This window comes from Lissotriton vulgaris, chromosome 12 (assembly GCF_964263255.1).
Source record: "Lissotriton vulgaris chromosome 12, aLisVul1.2, whole genome shotgun sequence".
Classification (NCBI taxonomy): Eukaryota; Metazoa; Chordata; class Amphibia; order Caudata; family Salamandridae; genus Lissotriton; species Lissotriton vulgaris.
The window spans coordinates 107,138,376-107,158,354 of NC_141700.1; the positions used below are offsets into that span (position 1 = coordinate 107,138,376).

Genomic DNA, 19,979 nt, shown 5'->3' on the forward strand with positions numbered 1-19,979 from the left:
TTCCAGTTAGTTATGTGTCCAAACACCCATCTGGTAGCAAGTAGCAGGTATACCCCAACTACTTATAAAATATCAAAGGAATTGCTAGTGGGCTGGGCTGCCTACAATCAGGGTAGCACTGGGATAGAGAATCTGTACGGGCACCAAAATAAAAATGCCCCCTATTGGTGAATTAAATAGCTAAAAATGTGGTACCTGTCTGCATCAATAAGCTAATTATAATGCACATTATTATGCAAAAGGAAAACAATAGACTACTGCCTAGAATATCTGTGCATTGCAGTCACAAAAAGTACATATATATGTATGCCAGATTCAGAGTGGACTATTTGAATTCTAGATCATGCATTACAATACTTGAGCACTCACTAGAACCTTGTTCTGCCCAAGAAAAGTTCATGTGAACATGTATTCCTCCAAGTTTCTTTAAAACTCTCCCACATTGTTGCACCAAAATACAGGTATGCCTTCCTTATTAATGCACGAAGGTATTCACAGCTCATGTGCATACTTCTATTATATGAATCTCGGTTCATTACCCCTAGAGAGAAATAATAGACATGCAATGCCCCTCTCTGTGACATTAGTGCACACTGCCTATGCTAATTTCCAAAACCTGCCCCTCTAAAACCTTTGTTTAGGGCTCGTGCCCCCTGTACTCTGCTATTTAGTACTTGTGGTTTTGCTGTTTTCAGTATGTGTAAGGACTTAAATATGCAAACGCTCTGTAACAAGCCTTAAAATGGCAAACGTGTCACAAATTGTGGCTTAAGCGAGAACGGAGGGGCAAGAGACTGACTAGTGAAGTGGTGAATTAATGCAGCAGCCTTTTTGCACTCACACTTCCTTGAAGGCCTGTTCAGGGTCCAGCACAGTCTCTCACACATTCCATTTCTGAAGGAAACCAACAGTGGCAGAGATCAGAGCGGACTCACAATTTTTTGTGTATTAACAAGTTTATGTGCAGGAGAGTGGTGTAACGAAACTCGAGCCCCGCCTCCCCCTGCAAAAATCATGGATGCCCTCCTTCCCCCAGACTCAGTCAGAACCTCAGGCCATAATAAATTAAATTGAGGGTGTCAAGTATTCATATTATAACATCGAATTGCATTTAAATTTGTATTAACGTTTGCCTCGTGAAAAAACTTGCAACGGTCCAAAATGATGTTGGTTTTAGTGTTGGGAATTCATTTGGCATAGTTTCATTGTTGTTTTTCAGCATGATGAATTAATTTGTGTTTGTGAAGTATGCCAATAAACATACTTTCTTAATTTTAACTAACATTCTGGTATATTAACTTAGATTTTAAGCTTCTGATCATGGCAAAGTGTTATATTTTTTAAAACCTTCTTTGCCTAATCAATATAGCAATGTAACTTGCATTTTATATGTAGATACTCATTCAATGCTGTGGGTAAACTAAGCTCTGTTCTGCTAATCCTTCCCTAACTTTCCAGAAGTGTCAGACAGTCCAGCTCGCGCAGTCACTCTTGGTTACTCAGCAAGTCTGTACATTTTTTTAAATTTTCTTCTGTCAGCCTGTGTATTCTAAAATGCATGGTGACAAGAGGGGCAGATACGATTCTTACTGTTTCTCTGCCTAGGCACGAAACAGGAGGTCAAATGAAAACCAAAAATAGCTGAAGTTTCGTTTTTTATTTCCATGAGGGCAGACTAAGCATGTAATGCACAAAGATTGTTTCTATTCCGACATCCTGTAATCGCCATTGTTCCATTAACTATAGAGTAACAACTAGTGCTCTGACGAGCCCGACAAGAGTACCAGGATACATTGGTCAACTTAAATTACAATAAAAGAAAAGCATTCCTTATTTCTTAATGAAAAAAAACTTAATATCTAGAAAGAACAAACAATGAACAATGAAACTTGAAGAGGGCTCGTGCCGTATAAAGCAGCTGCTCGAAAACACAAAAAATAAGTCTCCTTTAACTGACTGAACAACTTAGGTTTCAGAACTTGTGGTTAAAGTTATGAGCAGATGCTTTGCATGACATCAACACAAATTGTTGAACTAAACCACTTTTTAAGTTTAATTTACTATAATAAAAAACTTGAATCCTAGTGCTTCTGAAAAATACTAAACCAAACTTAAACGAAAAAGAAAAGAAACACTCTAGAATGAAGTGAAGACTCTATTCAGACCCAAGCTACCATTGCGGATACCTATCCACAGCAACAACCAAGGCAGATTAGAATGTGTAGAAGGGATAGCTGAATCGCCCTCATTCGGGACAGTATACTAATTGGATATTTTGCTGCAGAGGCACACACTACTCAACTTAGATACACAAGCAGGAGGCAGCGCAGAGAAGCACGTATATCTTCGCGCTACTTGATGGATAAACTTGATCTATTCTCTTGATGCGAGGACTGAACACGTTTTTGCTACCCAAGCACAAAACTAATTAGCTATCAGCGCTACAATCCAGACATGGTTAATGCTCTTGCTAGTTCAGCGTTTCAATTCGTATAAAGATTCTGACCTACATAACTTTAAATGAAATATAACCCCTCCCGCGCTCTGGCAGTCTGTAGATGTGTTCATCAAAAGAAAAGTGGACAATTACCTCCAATAGCTACAGTTTCTATACAATAGAAACCGTAGCTGGTGAAGAACCTTGAGGCCCCAATGCCATACACGTCTGCAGGTTGGAGGTAAGTCCTCTTGCATCCCTTAAGTCAGGGAGTGCTGCGTGGCTGTCTGGTAGTGAGGGCTTCCCGATTACCCCACATGCGGCAGAGTCGATCACTAAGACAGCCCTGATGCGGCGCAGGCTCTCTCTCTATGCCGCACTATCCTGGAGGATGGTCAGGAGGTGTGATACGGATGCCCGGCGGTAGGGTGTGCTGACATTTCCTCCGATACGGCAGTACTGAGACAGGAGTCCAAGCCCTCACTGGTAGCTGCAGTGCTGCGCTGGAGCACGCTCCTTTAGGGAGGAAGCACCTCTCCTAGCGCCGCGATGAGGTTCGGAGCGGGTCTCAGTAAGGCGCCCTCTCCTTGAGGGAATCAAAAATCCGGTGTCCACGCGCTGTAAGGAGGAGCAGAGGCACGAGTCAGCTAAGCGCCTGCTCTTGAAGGGGGATCAGAAAGCCAGTGTCCACACGCTGTAAAGGAGAGCAGAGGCACCAGTCAGTTGAATGCCTGCTCATCAACGTGCTTTTGCAGAAAATAAATCTGCCGATGTGGGGAGCAGGAGCGCGAGTCAGTCGAGCGCCAGCTCATTGAGGTGATAAAATGCACACACTGAGGAAGGGATCCGCTTTGATGTCTTTGAGACTTCGCAAAGCAGCATTGGCCGCGAGACACGATATGTGGTGGGGGAGAAGCAGGAGTCCGTGTGCACGCGCTGCCACACTGAGAACAGCAAAGAACGAAAGTGATTGCAATCAAGCGATGCGCTTAATGAGCATGACGAGGAAAGCCATATGGCGCCTCTGCTCGTAAGCGCGTGCCCGCGCACATGCACACAAGCTGTAGGCCGGCCATGGTAGCATTTTTTTTAAGCCCTTACTAAAAGTCTCGCCACACCAGTGCATGAGCTGGGACAGGCGAGATCTAAAAAGGAGACGGCCAAGAACTGATCACAAATGCTCTAAGAATGTGGACAATGAGGATTCCAAAACAATGGCTGTATCCGCATGCAAGTCATTAATTATTGACCTGGGACTATGTCATTATTTATTACCACCACTCAGTGTTAAAGGAAACGAGTATTGCAATTATGGAAGAGAATTATATTCTTAGGGTATTTCCATCACTGAGTCGATAGCACAATACATTGGTTTTTGAGCTAGGCCACATTCCTAAGACACTGCAGTAAGAGGGTAAAATATATAGCAAGTAACATTCCAAAGTCCCAGAATCTTTCGGAACCGGATTACCTAAAAATGCAGGGGCAGATTTACAAGAAAGTGACACATCTGTAGAGATGCGTCACTTTCTCTGCACCACCCATAGAAACGCTTGCAGCACCATGGATGCGCCATATTTCCAATACAGTATCAGGAGGAGAACCCAAGAAATTGCGAAGGGTTTGAAACACTTTGACCCAGCTGATTGAGGGGAGAGAATTTTGGAATAAGTTAGCAGAAGTTAGGAATTATCGCAAAATGCCTGTTCCTGCAATATTAAATCCCCACTAGCTTACACTGGCAGGCTGTATAGCATGGTTGATTTATGAAAGGGAATTCCGCCTGTCGTTTTGTTTTTACATTGAAGGACTGGTCTACCTCACAATTGTATTTTCTTCTCATTTAAATTTCACCATTTTCATCATTGTAAAATGTATATATGAAAAAGGAAATAAGTTTCCCTTAAAAAAAAAAAAAAATGCGATGAATGTTAAAAAAAAAAATTCTAAATACAGAAAAGAGTGAAATAAATCACTACGGTCACCATGTTTGTCAATGTGGTTCTTAAAGCAAAACAACAATTTAATTCCAGCACCTAGACACTTTTACTGTAGATACTATATTTACAATACGGCGCAAGGATTGACAGATACGTCAGAAATTCTGATGCATATGTTGGGGCAAAAGTCCCGCATTGCTGGAGTTGTCGCAAGTACGACGCAACTCCAGCAATGCATTTTGAGGCCTATTCCCACCACACTGCATCACTCCTTACGCCTGCTTCAAGCAGGGGTAAGGTTTTGACGCAGTGGCATCCTAGAAGTGACGCAGGGAAATTTTGTAGATTTCATTGCGTGACTTTTACGAGGCTTTTGTGCGCGGGAATGCCCACCCTGCATACATTATACCCCACACATGTTTAATGTGACAAAGTGCTTTACAACATGACGCGTTACGAAAGTGACGCAACAGCAGCAGAAAAGTGTTGCAAGGGGCTTGTAAATCTGCCCGTAGTGTTTCATTTATAAGTTAGCACTGTGTCTCACGATAAGATGTATATTGTAATATAGAAAACGTAGTGCTAATTTTAAATCTTTAGTAAGCAGGAGAGCTGAAAACTAGATCACCAGATGTGGATAATTTGCTGAACAAACAAAGCAAGCATACATCAGTGTTGTCCAAAGTAAGTCCTGATCCTTTATGAATTTTAGTAACCACAGCCGACTATTTAAATTAGTATGTAGGCTATTTAAATGTAAATTTGTCTTAGGTGGGCATTTTGAAAATCTGGAATGAATCCGGCACATCAGGGCCTATGTTAGACACCATTGATACACAGCAACATCTCCCTACATCACTTTCTTATCTATGTCTAGCACACACACAAAGCCTCATTTTCTGCTGAGATTACTCACCCCAACAACCACTCCTGTGCGGATCTCTGGCCCCTTGGTGTCCAACGCAATGGCAATCGGTCTGTAGAACATCGGGTTCGCAGCAAAGCTCTCCGTGGCTGTTCGCACATTCTTTATGGATTCTGCGTGGTACTGAATAGACAAAATAATCTTGGTGAGGGACTGTGTTAAATGGGCAATGCTTCATGTTTAACTTACTCACAAACTAACATTGACAATGTGTAGATCTTTGTAAACCGGATATGCACAAATCAGGAGCTGGCAATGTGTCGTACCAGTCAAGACTAGATTGAAACTATGAATTTAACACAAGTCTCACTACTTACATCAAACATTATACATCTAACAATCATTCTTGGGATCTATATACCAAATTGGCTTGCTCTCCTGATTTCTACATTTTTAGGTCTCCTACAGTTTATGTGCGTCAAGGAAATTTTGCAAATGCTAATATGCAGAAAATTTGCATCTGTGGCATATTCTTCAAATTTTAATTTAAATATTGTGTGTGCTCAAACTTAACGAAGTTTTGCACGGATGCAAATGCAGCTCCAGACTCAATGTTTATAGTCCTCTTCCACCAGTTAATTGCTGCATCAATGCATTGAAGGGGGTAAAGGTTAAAAAAAAATTGCAATTTCATAGAACCCTTTGGTATATAACAATCAAAAAGAAATAATTTGATTAAAAGTACATCTTCCGAAGATCAGACCGTCCTCCACGTAGCTGGTGAAAGTGGTAATGTTGGCATCAAATAAGATACATGTAGAACAAAATGATACACCGCTGTCCTGCGTCATGTTGGAGGCAGAGGGTAGTCAGAGGGGCCGCGAGGTGCACTAAGGTCGAGAGGGCTGCCTCGGCAGGCACCAGTGACTACCACCCTCGCACTTTGGGGCAAACCAGAGTTGCAGGAAGGAGACAACAATGACCAGTGGCAGGGGTGTAAAGAGCTTGCAGTAAATAAATCCGACAGATATGCCTTACCTAAAGAAACGACTTGGGGAGGGAAAATGGTGGAGCCCACTAGAGGATCCTCCCAAAATGGTGATGAACTCACCCTAAAGGACATTATGGAGGCGATCCAGGGGGTCCGTGGCTTGCTGGGGGCCAAAACTGAATCCGTCACTAGGGAGGTCGCAGAGATCTACACAACTTGGGGGATAGAGTGGTAGGGAATAAGGACTATTGCAGCACTCCACGCGGATATCCAAACCCTCAAGGACCAGGTGACCCGACTCCAAGCTGAGGCGGCGGGGGCTAAGCTGGAAGATAACAAATGCCTTTCCAGGAGAAAGGACATGAGGCTCGTGGGGGTCCTGGAGAGAGCCGAAGGCCCAAGTGTTGACCTCTTCCTGAAGGACTTCATCCTGAACATGTTAAAGCCGAAGGGCCTCTTGAAGGTCTTTGATATAATGTGCCCAAGGGGCCTTTGCCACTCAGTCACACTTGGGTGCCGCACCACGAACCATCATTGCACTCATTCAACCATAAGCATAAAGACAGGATACTGAAGGCTGCCAGCTAAAGCCCACCCCTTCGATATGAGAATGCCACCAGTAGCATCTTTCCACACTTTACACTCCGAGCACAGAAACTACAGTGCAGATTTGATGAAGTAAAAGGGGGTTTGCAACAGCGAGACCTCAAAGACTCCATGAAGTTTCCAGTAAAAAGGAAGTTGGCTGCTGAGAGAAGGACTTGGCACTTTGGGAACCAGGTGAGGCATGGAGGTGGCTTAAGGGGTGCAATGGTGTCACCCTACACCACTAACTTGTGCAACCATAGAAGCAGGGGAACCACAAAGGGAGCATGGAGAGTGCAGGCAACCGACACTGCCATTGGATAACCCGCAGGATTTCTAGCCCGATGAAGCCCCGGGACAGGAAACGAGCCCCACCCTCATCCCCAATGATGCCTTGAAAAATCAGCTTTCAGACAGGACTGATGCTGAAGACCGGTGACGAGTTGGTACTAAAAAAAAAAAGGAGAGCAGGGTATTAGCCATGGGCTACTGTGACCCACTTGGTAAACAGCCTACAGCAAGTATGAGGGGACCGGGACACAGGGCATGAACATTTGAACTCGCCAAATGATTCTGTTATACATCAACATTGAAACAGGTGCTCTGAAATGTTGGGTGGGGATGGGCAGGTCTAAGCCTACCATGCAGGGAGGGGAGACTTTTTTGGGGAAGTTACTTGCATCATATGGTTCTATCTTGTTCATGTAAAAGAACAGTCGACTTACACTGGGGAGATGTGCCTTCTGAACCCACATGGGCCAGCAGCCCGTTCTTGGGCATTCGGTGTACTGCTGATAGGGCCCTCGGGCCGAAAGAAGAATGTTTCCCTATGGCTGGCGCGAGATCTTTGAAAATACGGTTGTGGAATGTTCATGGACATGGGGATATGATAAAGAGAGAAGTGGTCTTTCAGTATTTTAAGCGACATGCCCCCGACATGGTTCTGCTACAGGAAACGCACATGATTGGCAACACATAGAGCTATGCATAGGTGGAGGTGTAAAATGATGGCTCACATAGGTTCTACATCGGACTCCAGAGGGGGGGGGGTCCTAATGAAGATGTTGCTTCCTCCAATTGCCCAAGGGACATGGTCCGAACCACACAGCAAATATGGGGCCCTATCGGAACACTGGGAAGGCCCGACAAACGGTTTGCTCCGTGTACCTGCCACCAAGATTTGAATGCCTCCACATTGCCAGCCCCGGGTTCCTGCCCCTACAAATGCCAGATGGAACTTTAATGTTGGGCAGTTTCTTCAACATGGTAGCCAGCGAGGACAAGGACCTCTCGACACAGAAAACTATGGGAAGGGTGCCAAGTCAGCTTCTGGACTTACTGGCTGCAATGGGAATTGTGGCTCTGTGGAGAGCACACAACCTGCAGAAATGGCAATATACTTACCACTCTGGTGCACATGGAAGCCTCTCCTACACGGTCTACCTCCTCACACAGCACCTGAAGGCACACCAATACTCGGAGGTCTGATACCTTGCCAGAGGAATCTTGGATCACTCCCATCACCCTGTGTGGGAAGGATTTAACCTGAAACCCACCACACGAGGCACAGTAAGGCAGATAAACCTGTGGTACTTAAAACAGCGCAAAGTGCAAGAGGGCCTCACTGAATGCACAGATCACTACTTTAAAGAAAGCTTAAAACACAGTGGATTATGCCCTCAAATGGGAGGAATACAAATCTGTAGTTAAGGGCCAGGCCCTCTCCCTTATATCTGGGATCGAGAGGGATAAGAGGGCCAGGCAGGACGAGCAGGAGTAGGACATTCTGGAAAAAGAGTGACTACCGCAGACTGGAATGAGACAGGTGTGCTGCATACTTTGGCACTGAAGCAACAAGAATACAAAAACAAAACAGCCACCAGGCATCCTGGGCAGTGTTTAGAGCGACTGCTCAATGCCTGTACGAAGTTGGGAACAAAGCTGGTAAACTCGTGGCCCGTTTAGACAAGCGGGATCGGACTCGGAAGTGGGTATTAGAGGTCAAAACAGACAGGGGAGCTAGTTGAGGGGGTGGAAACAGTAGCATAGCTAGACCTTTGGCTGCCCGAAAGGTTCCTGCATTTTCTGTTCTGCGGCGTTCGCAGGTAAGAGCCCCCCTCTTGCTACGCCACTGGGGAAGGAGTTTAATGACTGAGGACGCGATTGACCTCCTTAAAGATACAATTCCCAAACCTATTACAAGAGGATTTTAAGTATCTAGAAAGGAACATAAAGGTGGAGGCAGCAGCGAAAGAGTTGGTCGGGGAAAACCTCAAGCCCAACGGTCTGCCGGTTGGGATTTACAAAATGCTGGCAACAAAATATGCACCACACCTATTAGCCATGTTCAAACAAAGCAAAAAGCAAGGCCCTCTACTGCAAGATCAAACACTCGACAGCATGGTAGTGATACATAAAAGGTCGCCCCCAGAGGTCTGCACATCATTTAGGCCTATTTAACTGTTGAATGTGGAGGTCAAAATACTGGCCAAAATATTGGCAAGGGGGCTCAGAAGAGTGATCCATTCGCTGATCCACCCGAATCAGTCAGGCTTTATGCCTAACCCGATCACAAGACTCCATCTCCAATGCTTAGCGATGGGAAAGAGGGAGACCTTTAGTGAAAATGCTCTGGTAATGTCACTGGATGCCAAAATGGCATTTGATACACTGGAGTGGAACTACCTATTTGCAGTGCTGGACAAACTAGGATTTGCCCCACAATTTACTCAATGGGTCAGCCTGCTTTCCACCGGCCTACTAGCCAAAGTTGAGGTGAGCAAAGTGTACTTTTCAATATTCAAACTCCAATGGGTCACCAAGCAGGGCAGCCTCCTGTCCCCTATGATCTTCGCTCTGGTGTTTGAGCCTCTGGCCGCATGGAAATGTCAAGATCGATTGGCTAAGTACTTGCAGGGGGGCGGTGCCTGGGAGGATAAAATAATGCTGTATTCGGACGATGTGCTAGTCTATGTCACCGACTGAAACGAACAGTGGTCAGACTAATGCAGATAAACATTTTGGCAAATTTTCAGGATACACAATAAATTGGCACACGTCCAAATTTCCCCACTGTGGGGGTGACATTCCACAACTACCGCCAGGCGACGGTTGCACTGAATGGATTCCACTACCTAGGAATATACATAACACCTGATGCAGAGCTTTTTTATGAGTGGAACCGGACCATGTTGCTCGAAAGATTAAAAGGGGGGGGAGGGGGGGGATGTGTGGCATTGGCGACCACTGCCGCTTTCACTGTTGGGTAGAGCCTCTACTTAAAATGATGTCACTGCTGTGCTTCAAAATGCTCCCTACGAGGTCCCCAAGGCATATTTTAGGACAATTGAAGCAGAAGTCAGACTATTACAATGGGATGGAAGCCCAGCGCAGAGTATCCTGCCCAAAGTAACGAGAGGCTGGTACGATTGAGGAATTGCCCGCCTGAATATTCAAAAGTATTATTGGCTGGCAGTGGTACAATTAGTTAGAGTTAATGAATGGGCCTATCTGCCGCTGACCGAACCAGCACTCCAAATGGATAGACGTACTGGGGTATAGGGGATACCCGTAGGCCCTATATGGTGGAAGGAAATTAGCAGACCTACCCAACGCTTCCCGGAGCAGTGGTCAAAATCTGGAAAGAGGCGCCAACACATCTGGGATGGAAAAACAATTACGCAATCCACCCAATCTGGGACACAGAGTGATGTAGTCACCCTGGCATACTTAATGAGAGTGTACCAGCTGGCAGACTGACACCCACCGCCACATTCAACTGCATGCGTTGTGGGCTAAACTACCGAAGGGCGTGGAGTAGCCGAATCCTGGCATCTGGAGGAAAGACTATTGTGGGATCCCATAACCAAGAAATCCACATCCCCAACTTCTAAAAAGATTGTAAACTACACTGAGGGAATCGTGGGAGAGGGATGTAGGCAAACTCAAAGATGGAGTGGGAGGAGGCCCTTGGTGCCCCTAGACAGGTGGCAATAAAACTTGGCTTCAGACTGGTAAAAGTGCGGATCCACCACTGCTCCAACTACTCCTGAACAACCATGTTCAAGATGGGCAGGGTTGCCACAGATCTGGGCTTGTGGTGTTGCAGGCAGACTGGATCCTTCCTACATATCCTTTTGGACTGTCCTGTAGTACAATTTTTCTGGTCCAAAATTGTAGACTGTGGGCGTGTGTGTGTGTGTGGGGGGGGGGGGGGGGGGGAGACAGACTAACGAACTCTGCAAAACTATGTGTCCTTAATATATGGGGATGGCCGTGAAACCAGGGCTCCGTGAATATGGATGTTGCTGGTCTAATGGTGGTGAAAAGAAATGTTGCACAAGCCTGGAGGGCTGGATTGGCCCTGGATCTTGAGACCTTGAAGCCTGACACAGACTGGTACATGTTAGCCGAAAAAGTGGTCTATGAAGGCAGCAGTTGCCCCCAAAAATGTGGGAAATTTTGAAGCAGCTGAAACTCTTACAGAGGCCTATCCAGATGAACTCTGAAGTTACTTACAGTGGTGCGCCATAACACTAGCAGACAGAGGAAGTAGGTGGACGAGGTGGATGGTTCGGGGCACAGGATATTCCTGATTAGAACATGATCTATACGACAGTGCAAGTTGTAATGGATGTGGATTTTATTTTGAAAATTCAAATAAACAGATGTGGGAGAAAGTAATTGAGGGAATTGATTTTCCACTAAGGAGGAGATTTTAGGCGTGAGACACCTAAAATAAAGCCATCTTAGGCTTCAAAAATAAGGAGTCACCAGTCTGAATCGGGTCTGTTGACATGTATGCGAGGAGCCCTGCTGCAGGTCAAGGTGCAGACCCAGGTACTCAAGTAAAGGAGCACACTTAGAGTGAAAATTGGAGATCGCAGGGCACAGAGAGGGATGGTGCAGGCAGAGTAACCCACCATGCCACATCAGATTAGACCTAGCCATATGCAAGTCAGCCATGACCCTGCCCCAATACAAACAGTTAAGCCCAAACTCCTAGGCTAGGTCCTCCCTGATCCAAAACACAAGCAACCCAAGACAGATTACACTCTGATTGGGGCTCAGTAGACTTGGTTCCAGTGGCATAGTGAGCATGAAACCCACATCTGGGCATATCCCTGGCCACTTGGGCTCAGTCGACTTGGTTCCAGTGGCATAGTGAGTAGAAACCCACATCTGGGCATATCCCTGGCCACTTGGGGCATTGCATAAAAACACACAAAAAGTGATGGAAGGAATGCCTATAATTTGTGTGACCACTGGTAATCGCTAGGGGTAGCAAAACCAAATTATGGGTTTGAATGCTACCTAGAGCTATTGCCAATAGTTACTCCCATCACTTTGTGTGTTCAGTTTGCCTAAAACCACATGTTTGAAGCCTGAACTGTTTACTAGAGCATGACTGCTCTGGTCCTCTACGACTTACTGGATTACAAACAAAACGTGGGCAGATCTACCCCACGTGAAGTCAAAAGAACCTATTATTCATTCTGTCACAATTACTTCAATTTTTTTTCCTTCTTTGTTCCTTACATAGAGAAAAAAAAGGCGATATTTTTTCCTTGCTTTTCTGCAAATACTTACTGTCCAATCTCTCCTGTACTAATTCCTGTTTTACATCTCTCACTCCGACTCAACTTTAAGCACCCAGGATTTACTGTTTAGGCAACGTTATTTAAGGGTCAGGTGTAAACACAAGGCCCATTTTTTACATATCATTACTACCCCAGAGCTCAAAGGAGGATTTGTTGAATGTGTCAAATTAATCCAGCAAGCACACATACTTCTGTGCCTGTAAATGGAACCTTATTGCATTGTCTTACCTCATGGGAACCATGGGAGAAATTGAGGCGTGCAATATTCATTCCGGCCTTTATCATCTCACAGAGCATTTCAACAGATCGTGATGCAGGACCTACGAACAAAGAAAAAGACAAGAGATGAGATTCCCATCACTTTTTGTGCGTTTTTGCTTGGGTCCACATGGCACAGGAGAAGGACTCGGAGAACAGAACTTGGCCACAGGCTGTTGCAGAGAAGCAGACTGCACTTCAGGTTTCGAAATGCGGTATGAGTTGTAGTAGACCTGACACCGTCTCAGACTGTGTGGCACATGTCTATGTAGGGCACAACATGAAATAAAATGGAAAACAAACCATCACAAACTGTACAACAGGCTATACTGCCCCACATAAGAAGCTGAAAGACCACAGGTGGTGCTACAGGACAAAGTCCAAAACTGAACACCCCACTACCGGGCGCTTAAGCTTCCACCCCAATCTCTAAGAACAGAAAGTCACAAATCTCATTTTTTCCTACTGACACTAAACCTTACACCTCTCACTCCCCAGGGAGCAGATGGTCTCATAAAGGGAAGCATTATATTAATACATTGGCGTGATATAGGGCACAACAGCTGGAACTGCCAATTGGCGCATAAGAGCAGTAATAAGGAAAGGTGAAGCAAATTAACACAATTTTGACATAAGAGGGCATGGCAAGACAACGTGGTTCCAAAACCATTCTTGGCCATACACTTTATAACTTAACAACTGCATGGGCTTCACCAATATGGTTAATATGGACAGACCCAATAGAAATTAGGCTGCAGACATAAAAGGAGTCACACCGGAATACTACCATTGCATGGATATTACTTCGTGAGACTTAATTGCAAGTAAATACATGGAGGCCTTTGCATTGCACGTATTTCAGTACTTTATATTGCAGTGTTTTACTTTGTAGAGAAATGTATGGTCTTGCTTGACAGTGCAGCTGTCGCCAGACAATTATGTGAACATTACTAGATAGGGGCTTTGGTACTGCAAACATGTTGGGTGCCAGGGCTACATGTTTTGATAGGGCAGAAGTGTGTGCTTCCACAAAAAAAGTGACTGCCCACAACACAGTTGTGATCATTTTATTTATCTAGACCAGATGCCTAAGCTTGAACTTCCAGAGGCACACACACGACAATTGAATGTTATTAAAGTGTCTTAAAACAACAAGATAATTTACGCAGCACCAGAGTTCAAAACTTAAAAAAAAAAATTTTTAAACCCTGTCCTCAGCCTCACTCTTGGTTCTCAAAGGAGTGTCCTAAAGCAAAGGGCTTACTCAAAGCTGTCAAACAGGATGTGTTGCCCGCATAAACTAGGACTAGATAACCACCAGTACCAAACAGAGCTGTGTATACTCCATCTGGTTAGCCTTGGCTGAGGCTTTCAACATTAATGACTTAGTTATTTTGACATATTTTTGCATATGGCTGTCCCAAATCTCTCAGCCCTACAGAACTAACAATTCAACTACAGCAGGGGGTTGACCATTTGTCTTCAATTCATGCACGACCTAGAGCTGGATGTTCGTTGTTGAAAAATGTGTCCCAGAAAAGGTTAATGCAACCATTCCACTCTGCTTTACTCTTCCAGAAACTCTTAGGGTGATTATGGCCACTGCCCCCCGGGAAGGCCTTGGGTCCAGATAGAATCCCCAGCGACCTGTTACGCTCTGAACTCCTTGTCTGGGGACCCTATATTAATGCACTTTCGAATGCGATCCTGGCAGGTGGGCGTGTCCCAGATTCCTGGACAAATGCAGAGATCTTCTCCACCCATAAAAAGGGCACCAGAGGAACCTCAAACAGCTATCGGCTCGTTAGCCTTACAGACCATCTGCAGAAGGTTTTCTGTCACCAGATCTTGGTTAGACTTCAGGATTGGCTGGGCAAAGACGATCTTGTAACCGTTACAGGCAGGGTTCCGCTCTAAGATCAGAACAATAGATCAAATTCTCTGTCTTGATCATATTGTGGCAAAATAACTTACATCATATAGGGATCATTTATATACGGCTTAGGTGGACCTCAGGACTGCCTTTGATTTGGTCCAGAGGCAGCACCTCTGGCCACTCTAGGTGCCACAAACAGGGATCATACCCTATTGGACACACTCCTCAGACTACATAATACCAAGACAGGTGGGGGGGGGGGGGGGTCAGTAGTAATCTAACAAATCACATTACGGTCCTGCATGGATTACGACAAGGGTATGTACTTGCACCAACACTCTTCTCTTGTACATGAATGCGGTTAAATTTCTAGGCGAGTGCTACCATGATTCTCCAAAGCTTGCTAGCTGTCCTACACCTGCACTGCTCTTTGCAGATGACACCCTCCTCCTTTCCCACACCGCATCAGGGCTCTTAAACCTCCCACAAAAATTATCAGTTTTGCGACACCTGCTGTTTGGAGGTAAATACTATAAAAACTAAAGTTATGACATTCCACCCGTATAAATCCTGTAGAGGCATGTTTCAATGAATGTTGAGCCCTTGAAGATAGAAGGGAACTTAGATTATTTGGAGTCAGAACTGACAAGAATAGAAATTAGAAATCACACATACAGAAGAGTGAAGTGGTGCAGTTACATTCAGTCTCAGCAGTCTCTAAGGGACTCAAAGCAACTCCACACAAATCTGTTTTGTGGAGCGGAACTATGGTGGAGGGATCTCAAATATAACGGCTTGATTACAAAGGAAATAATTTCTGGAGGTTCCTATTCAGCTCATCACAGAGTACCCCCATATTACCCTAATCTTCGATACAGGCCTCAAAAGGGAGGGAGATTTGGCAATGTTAAAACCCCACCTGTATTGGGTTAGATTGTGGTCGACCCCAGAGCTCGATCATTATAGGCTGGTTCACGTAGACGTACTAAGCCAGCACAATGCATAATCACTTCTCCCATGCTCAAGTTTCTTAAATTCCATCTTAGCGACCTGGGTGGGTACTGAAACTACCCCTCAACAATTGGGGCGGACGCCAAGAGTATGGTGAAAGATGCATTGTAAAGTCAAATTTGGGGAGGCATTTTTAGCATGCAAAACCGCTCCCACTAGAGAAATGTATCTTGATCAGATTCAACCTCCTTTAGCCTGCACACTCTTTATTAAATTCAGGTTGGGACACTACTTGTTGATAAACGTATACATTGTTGGAAATCCCACCAACTCAGTCAAGAAACCAAGGATATTGAGCAGAAGTTATTCTTTTGCCTCAAGCAGGATAGGCCCTGGCGTGGTTAGCTTAAACCCCTATGCACTTTGATGGGGATAGGACCAGTGGTCGAAGTGGGGAAAAAAAAGTAGGGGAACTGTGGGTGGAGAATCAGGGGGCGGGAACAACCAAAGACTGAATCAGTGGGCGGAGTCAGGGGTGTGGCTAGAAATAGCAAAACATACCAATTTTTAGTACGTTTAGCATTTCACTGACCAGTTACAGCTTATAACGTTATTTAATTAAAAGAATGGATATGTTTATTTGAGGTTTAATTCAGGAAAAAGCAAACACTCATAGGGAATACAGGTTTATGTAAAGCATGTGAAATATAAGCAGGAACAACATGTTACCTTAATGCTTTCACTCATTGTTCAGAAATCCATGATTATTTTTTGTCTCAAACATTGAGGTCATGAATGCAGGGCTCCTCCTATACACATCTGTTAAGCAGGGCTCAGAAGAGAAAGGGACTCTTCAGGAGAATCTAGACTCACAGAAACCCACAAAGGCTCCTTCATATTCATGTCAGCCAGCTGGCTGCTCAAGCATAATATAGCCAAAAGAACAACTGGTGGGCAGAATGCAGAGCAATATCATACATTCACCCCAGTGCAGAGAGCTGGGCCTAAATCCATTGTTTATTTGCTCATATGCGATTTCAGTTTGGACCCAGCCATATGCAAATCAGTATTGATCCTGTGCCCAATGAGAACAGTGTAGCCCGAACTGCCAGGCCAGGTCCTCCCTGGACTGGAAACAAGCATCCTAGGACCGGTTTCGGGCTTTCAGCCCTCATCAGCCAGGATAGCTTGATTCCATTGGCATGGAGAGCACAGGACTCATGTCTGAGCATACCGTTCCCACTAGGGGAGACAAATGCAAAAAGAACAATTGATGGACAGAATGCAGAACAAGGTCATACATTTACCCCAGTTCAGAGATCGGGGCTTAAATCCATCGTTTTTTGCTCACCATGCCATTCCAGTTTGGACCCAGCCATATGCAAATCAGTCTTGATCCTGCGCCCAATGTGAACAGTCCAGCCCGAACTGCCAGGCCATATGTATTCAAGTGTCCTTTCATTCGGGAAGTGAACACAAAGCAGTACCCACTGAACTATACACATAACATATTGCTCTTTGATATGCATGGTACATGTTCTTTGCAGCAGGCATATTACCCCTCTGCACTACCTTAGATGAGTAAAATAGCCACTAGACAAAACATGCTCCCATCTCCCTCCAGCAGGTACATTGATCACCAAAGTTATCTTGGCACTTGTATTGTTGACCGAAACCTGCTGAATATACAAATAACTTTGCAGTGTTTTTAAAACTCCTGCACTTGTACAAAACCTGTCCCCCCAAACTAAACTGGCCCCCTACCCTTCCAGTCGCCCTGGGAAACGCCTACTCCTGCCCTTTCACTGCTCCTGTCCAGTCAGTACTCCTGCTCATGCTCGATCAACACTCCTGCTTCGTCAATTCCCCCGACCCCTCCCTTCTCCTGGCCCGTCACTTCTACTGCCCCGCTCACCGCTCCTGCCCCGCTCACCGCTCCTGCCCTGTCATGTCATGTCACCTGCCTGTCACTTCTTGTGCCCGGTCACCTCTCCTGCCCTCTTGCCTCTCCTTCCACGTCGCCTCTCCTGCCCCATCCCTGCTCCTGCCCCATCACCGCTCCTGCCCCGTTCACTGCTCCTGCCCCGTTCACTGCTCCTGCCCCGTTCACCGCTGCTGTCCTTTCACCGCTCACACCCGGTTACTGCTCTAGCTCATGCCCAGTCACCTCTCCTGCCCTGTTCACCGCTCCTGCCTCGCTCACCTCTCCTGCCCCGCTCACCTCTCCTGCCCCGCTCACCTCTCCTGCCCCGTCACCTCTCCTGCCCCGTCACCTCTCCTGCCCCGTCACCTCTCCTGCCCCGTCACCTCTCCTGCCCCGTCACCTCTCCTGCCCCGTCACCTCTCCTGCCCCGTCACCTCTCCTGCCCCGTCACGTCACCTGCCAGTCACGTCACCTGCCAGTCACGTCACCTGCCAGTCACGTCACCTGCCTGTCATGTCACCTGCCTGTCACTTCTTGTGCCCGGTCACCTCTCCTGCCCTCTTGCCTCTCCTTCCACGTCGCCTCTCCTGCCCCGTTCACTGCTCCTGCCCAGTTCACTGCTCCTGCCCCGTTCACTGCTCCTGCCCAGTTCACTGCTCCTGCCCAGTTCACTGCTCCTGCCCAGTTCACTGCTCCTGCCCAGTTCACTGCTCCTGCCCAGTTCACTGCTCCTGCCCCGTTCACTGCTCCTGCCCCGTTCACTGCTCCTGCCCCGTTCACTGCTCCTGCCCCGTTCACTGCTCCTGCCCCGTTCACTGCTCCTGCCCCGTTCACTGCTCCTGCCCCGTTCACTGCTCCTGCCCCGTTCACTGCTCCTGCCCCGTTCACTGCTCCTGCCCCGTTCACTGCTCCTGCCCCGTTCACTGCTCCTGCCCCGTTCACTGCTCCTGCCCCGTTCACTGCTCCTTTCACATCCGGTTACTGCTCTAGCTCATGCCCCGTCACCTCTCCTGCCTCGTCACCTCTCTTGCCTCGTCACCTCTCTTGCCTCGTCACCTCTCCTGCCCCGTCACCTCTCCTGCCCCGTCACCTCTCCTGCCCCGTCACCTCTCCTGCCCCGTCACCTCTCCTGCCCAGTCACCTCTCCTGCCCCGTCACCTCTCCTGCCCCGTCACCTCTCCTGCCCCGTCACCTCACCTGCCTGTCATGACACCTGCCCGTCACTTCTTGTGCCCGATCACCTCTCCTGACGCTCCTGCCCCGTTCACTGCTCCTGCCCCGTTCACTGCTCCTGCCCCGTTCACTGCTCCTGCCCCGTTCACTGCTCCTGCCCCGTTCACTGCTCCTGCCCCGTTCACTGCTCCTGCCCCGTTCACTGCTCCTGCCCCGTTCACTGCTCCTGCCCCGTTCACTGCTCCTGCCCCGTTCACTGCTCCTGCCCCGTTCACTGCTCCTGCCCCGTTCACTGCTCCTGCCCCGTTCACTGCTCCTGCCCCGTTCACCGCTGCTGTCCTTTCACCGCTCACACCCGGTTACTGCTCTAGCTCATGCCCAGTCACCTCTCCTGCCCTGTTCACCGCTCCTGCCTCGCTCACCGCTCCTGCCCTGTTCACCTCTCCTGCCCCGTCACCTCTCCTGCCCCGTCACCTCTCCTGCCCCGTCACCTCTCCTGCCCCGTCACCTCTCCTGCCCCGTCACCTCTCCTGCCCCGTCACCTCTCCTGCCCCGTCACCTCTCCTGCCCCGTCACCTCTCCTGCCCCGTCACCTCTCCTGCCCCGTCACCTCTCCTGCCCCGTCACCTCTCCTGCCCCGTCACCTCTCCTGCCCCGTCACCTCTCCTGCCCCGTCACCTCTCCTGCCCCGTCACCTCTCCTGCCCCGTCACCTCTCCTACCCCGTCACCTCTCCTGCCCCGTCACCTCTCCTGCCCCGTCACCTCTCCTGCCCCGTCACCTCTCCTGCCCCGTCACGTCACCTGCCTGTCACGTCACCTGCCTGTCACGTCACCTGCCCGTCACTTCTTGTGCCCCGTCACCTCTCCTGCCCTATTGCCTCTCCTTCCACATCTCCTCTCCTGCCCTGTCGCCTCTCCTGCCCCATCACTGCTCCTGCCCCATCACTGCTCCTGCCCTTCATCATCCCCATAAGGTCACCAATCATAGACTTCAGAACATTGGAATATTTTCTTAAATCACTAACAGACTCCTAAATACTGGGGTCAAACGCCGGGGCTGTCATTGCTTGAGTTGGAAAAGATTTGTCTGCACAGATGGCGTCATTATCAATGGGGCTTTGCAGGGGGGCGAATCTGTTACTACATGCAATTATTAAATCTGCCAAATCCTGTGCACATGGGTCAGGAGGTGGTGTAAATACTGCTCCCAAATAGGAGCTTACTCGTTTGGTTATGGGTGCAAAACCACTCTTGCCCTTGGGTTTCTCAAACATCTTTGGAATGGTGTGCGTTACACCGGGGCCTGTATGGGAAGGAAAACTGTCAACAGAACTAGAAGTGGCGTGAAAACGGCCCGGTGCACCTCCGGGCCGAGATT

General features: G+C 47.3%; 1 protein-coding gene across 4 annotated transcripts in view; it reads right to left on the reverse strand.

Moving 5' to 3' along the window:
- The window catches only part of PKLR (pyruvate kinase L/R), a 73,534-nt gene that overhangs the window by 35,750 nt on the left and 17,805 nt on the right, over window positions 1-19,979 (reverse strand). For all 4 annotated transcript variants that reach the window (XM_086947400.1, XM_086947402.1, XM_086947401.1 and 1 more), the window contains exons 3-4: window positions 12,647-12,738; window positions 5,294-5,425 (exon numbers count right to left, since the gene is read on the reverse strand). In XM_086947400.1, coding sequence (XP_086803526.1) covers window positions 5,294-5,425; window positions 12,647-12,738 — 224 coding nt within the window. The remainder of the gene's footprint in view (window positions 1-5,293; window positions 5,426-12,646; window positions 12,739-19,979) is intronic.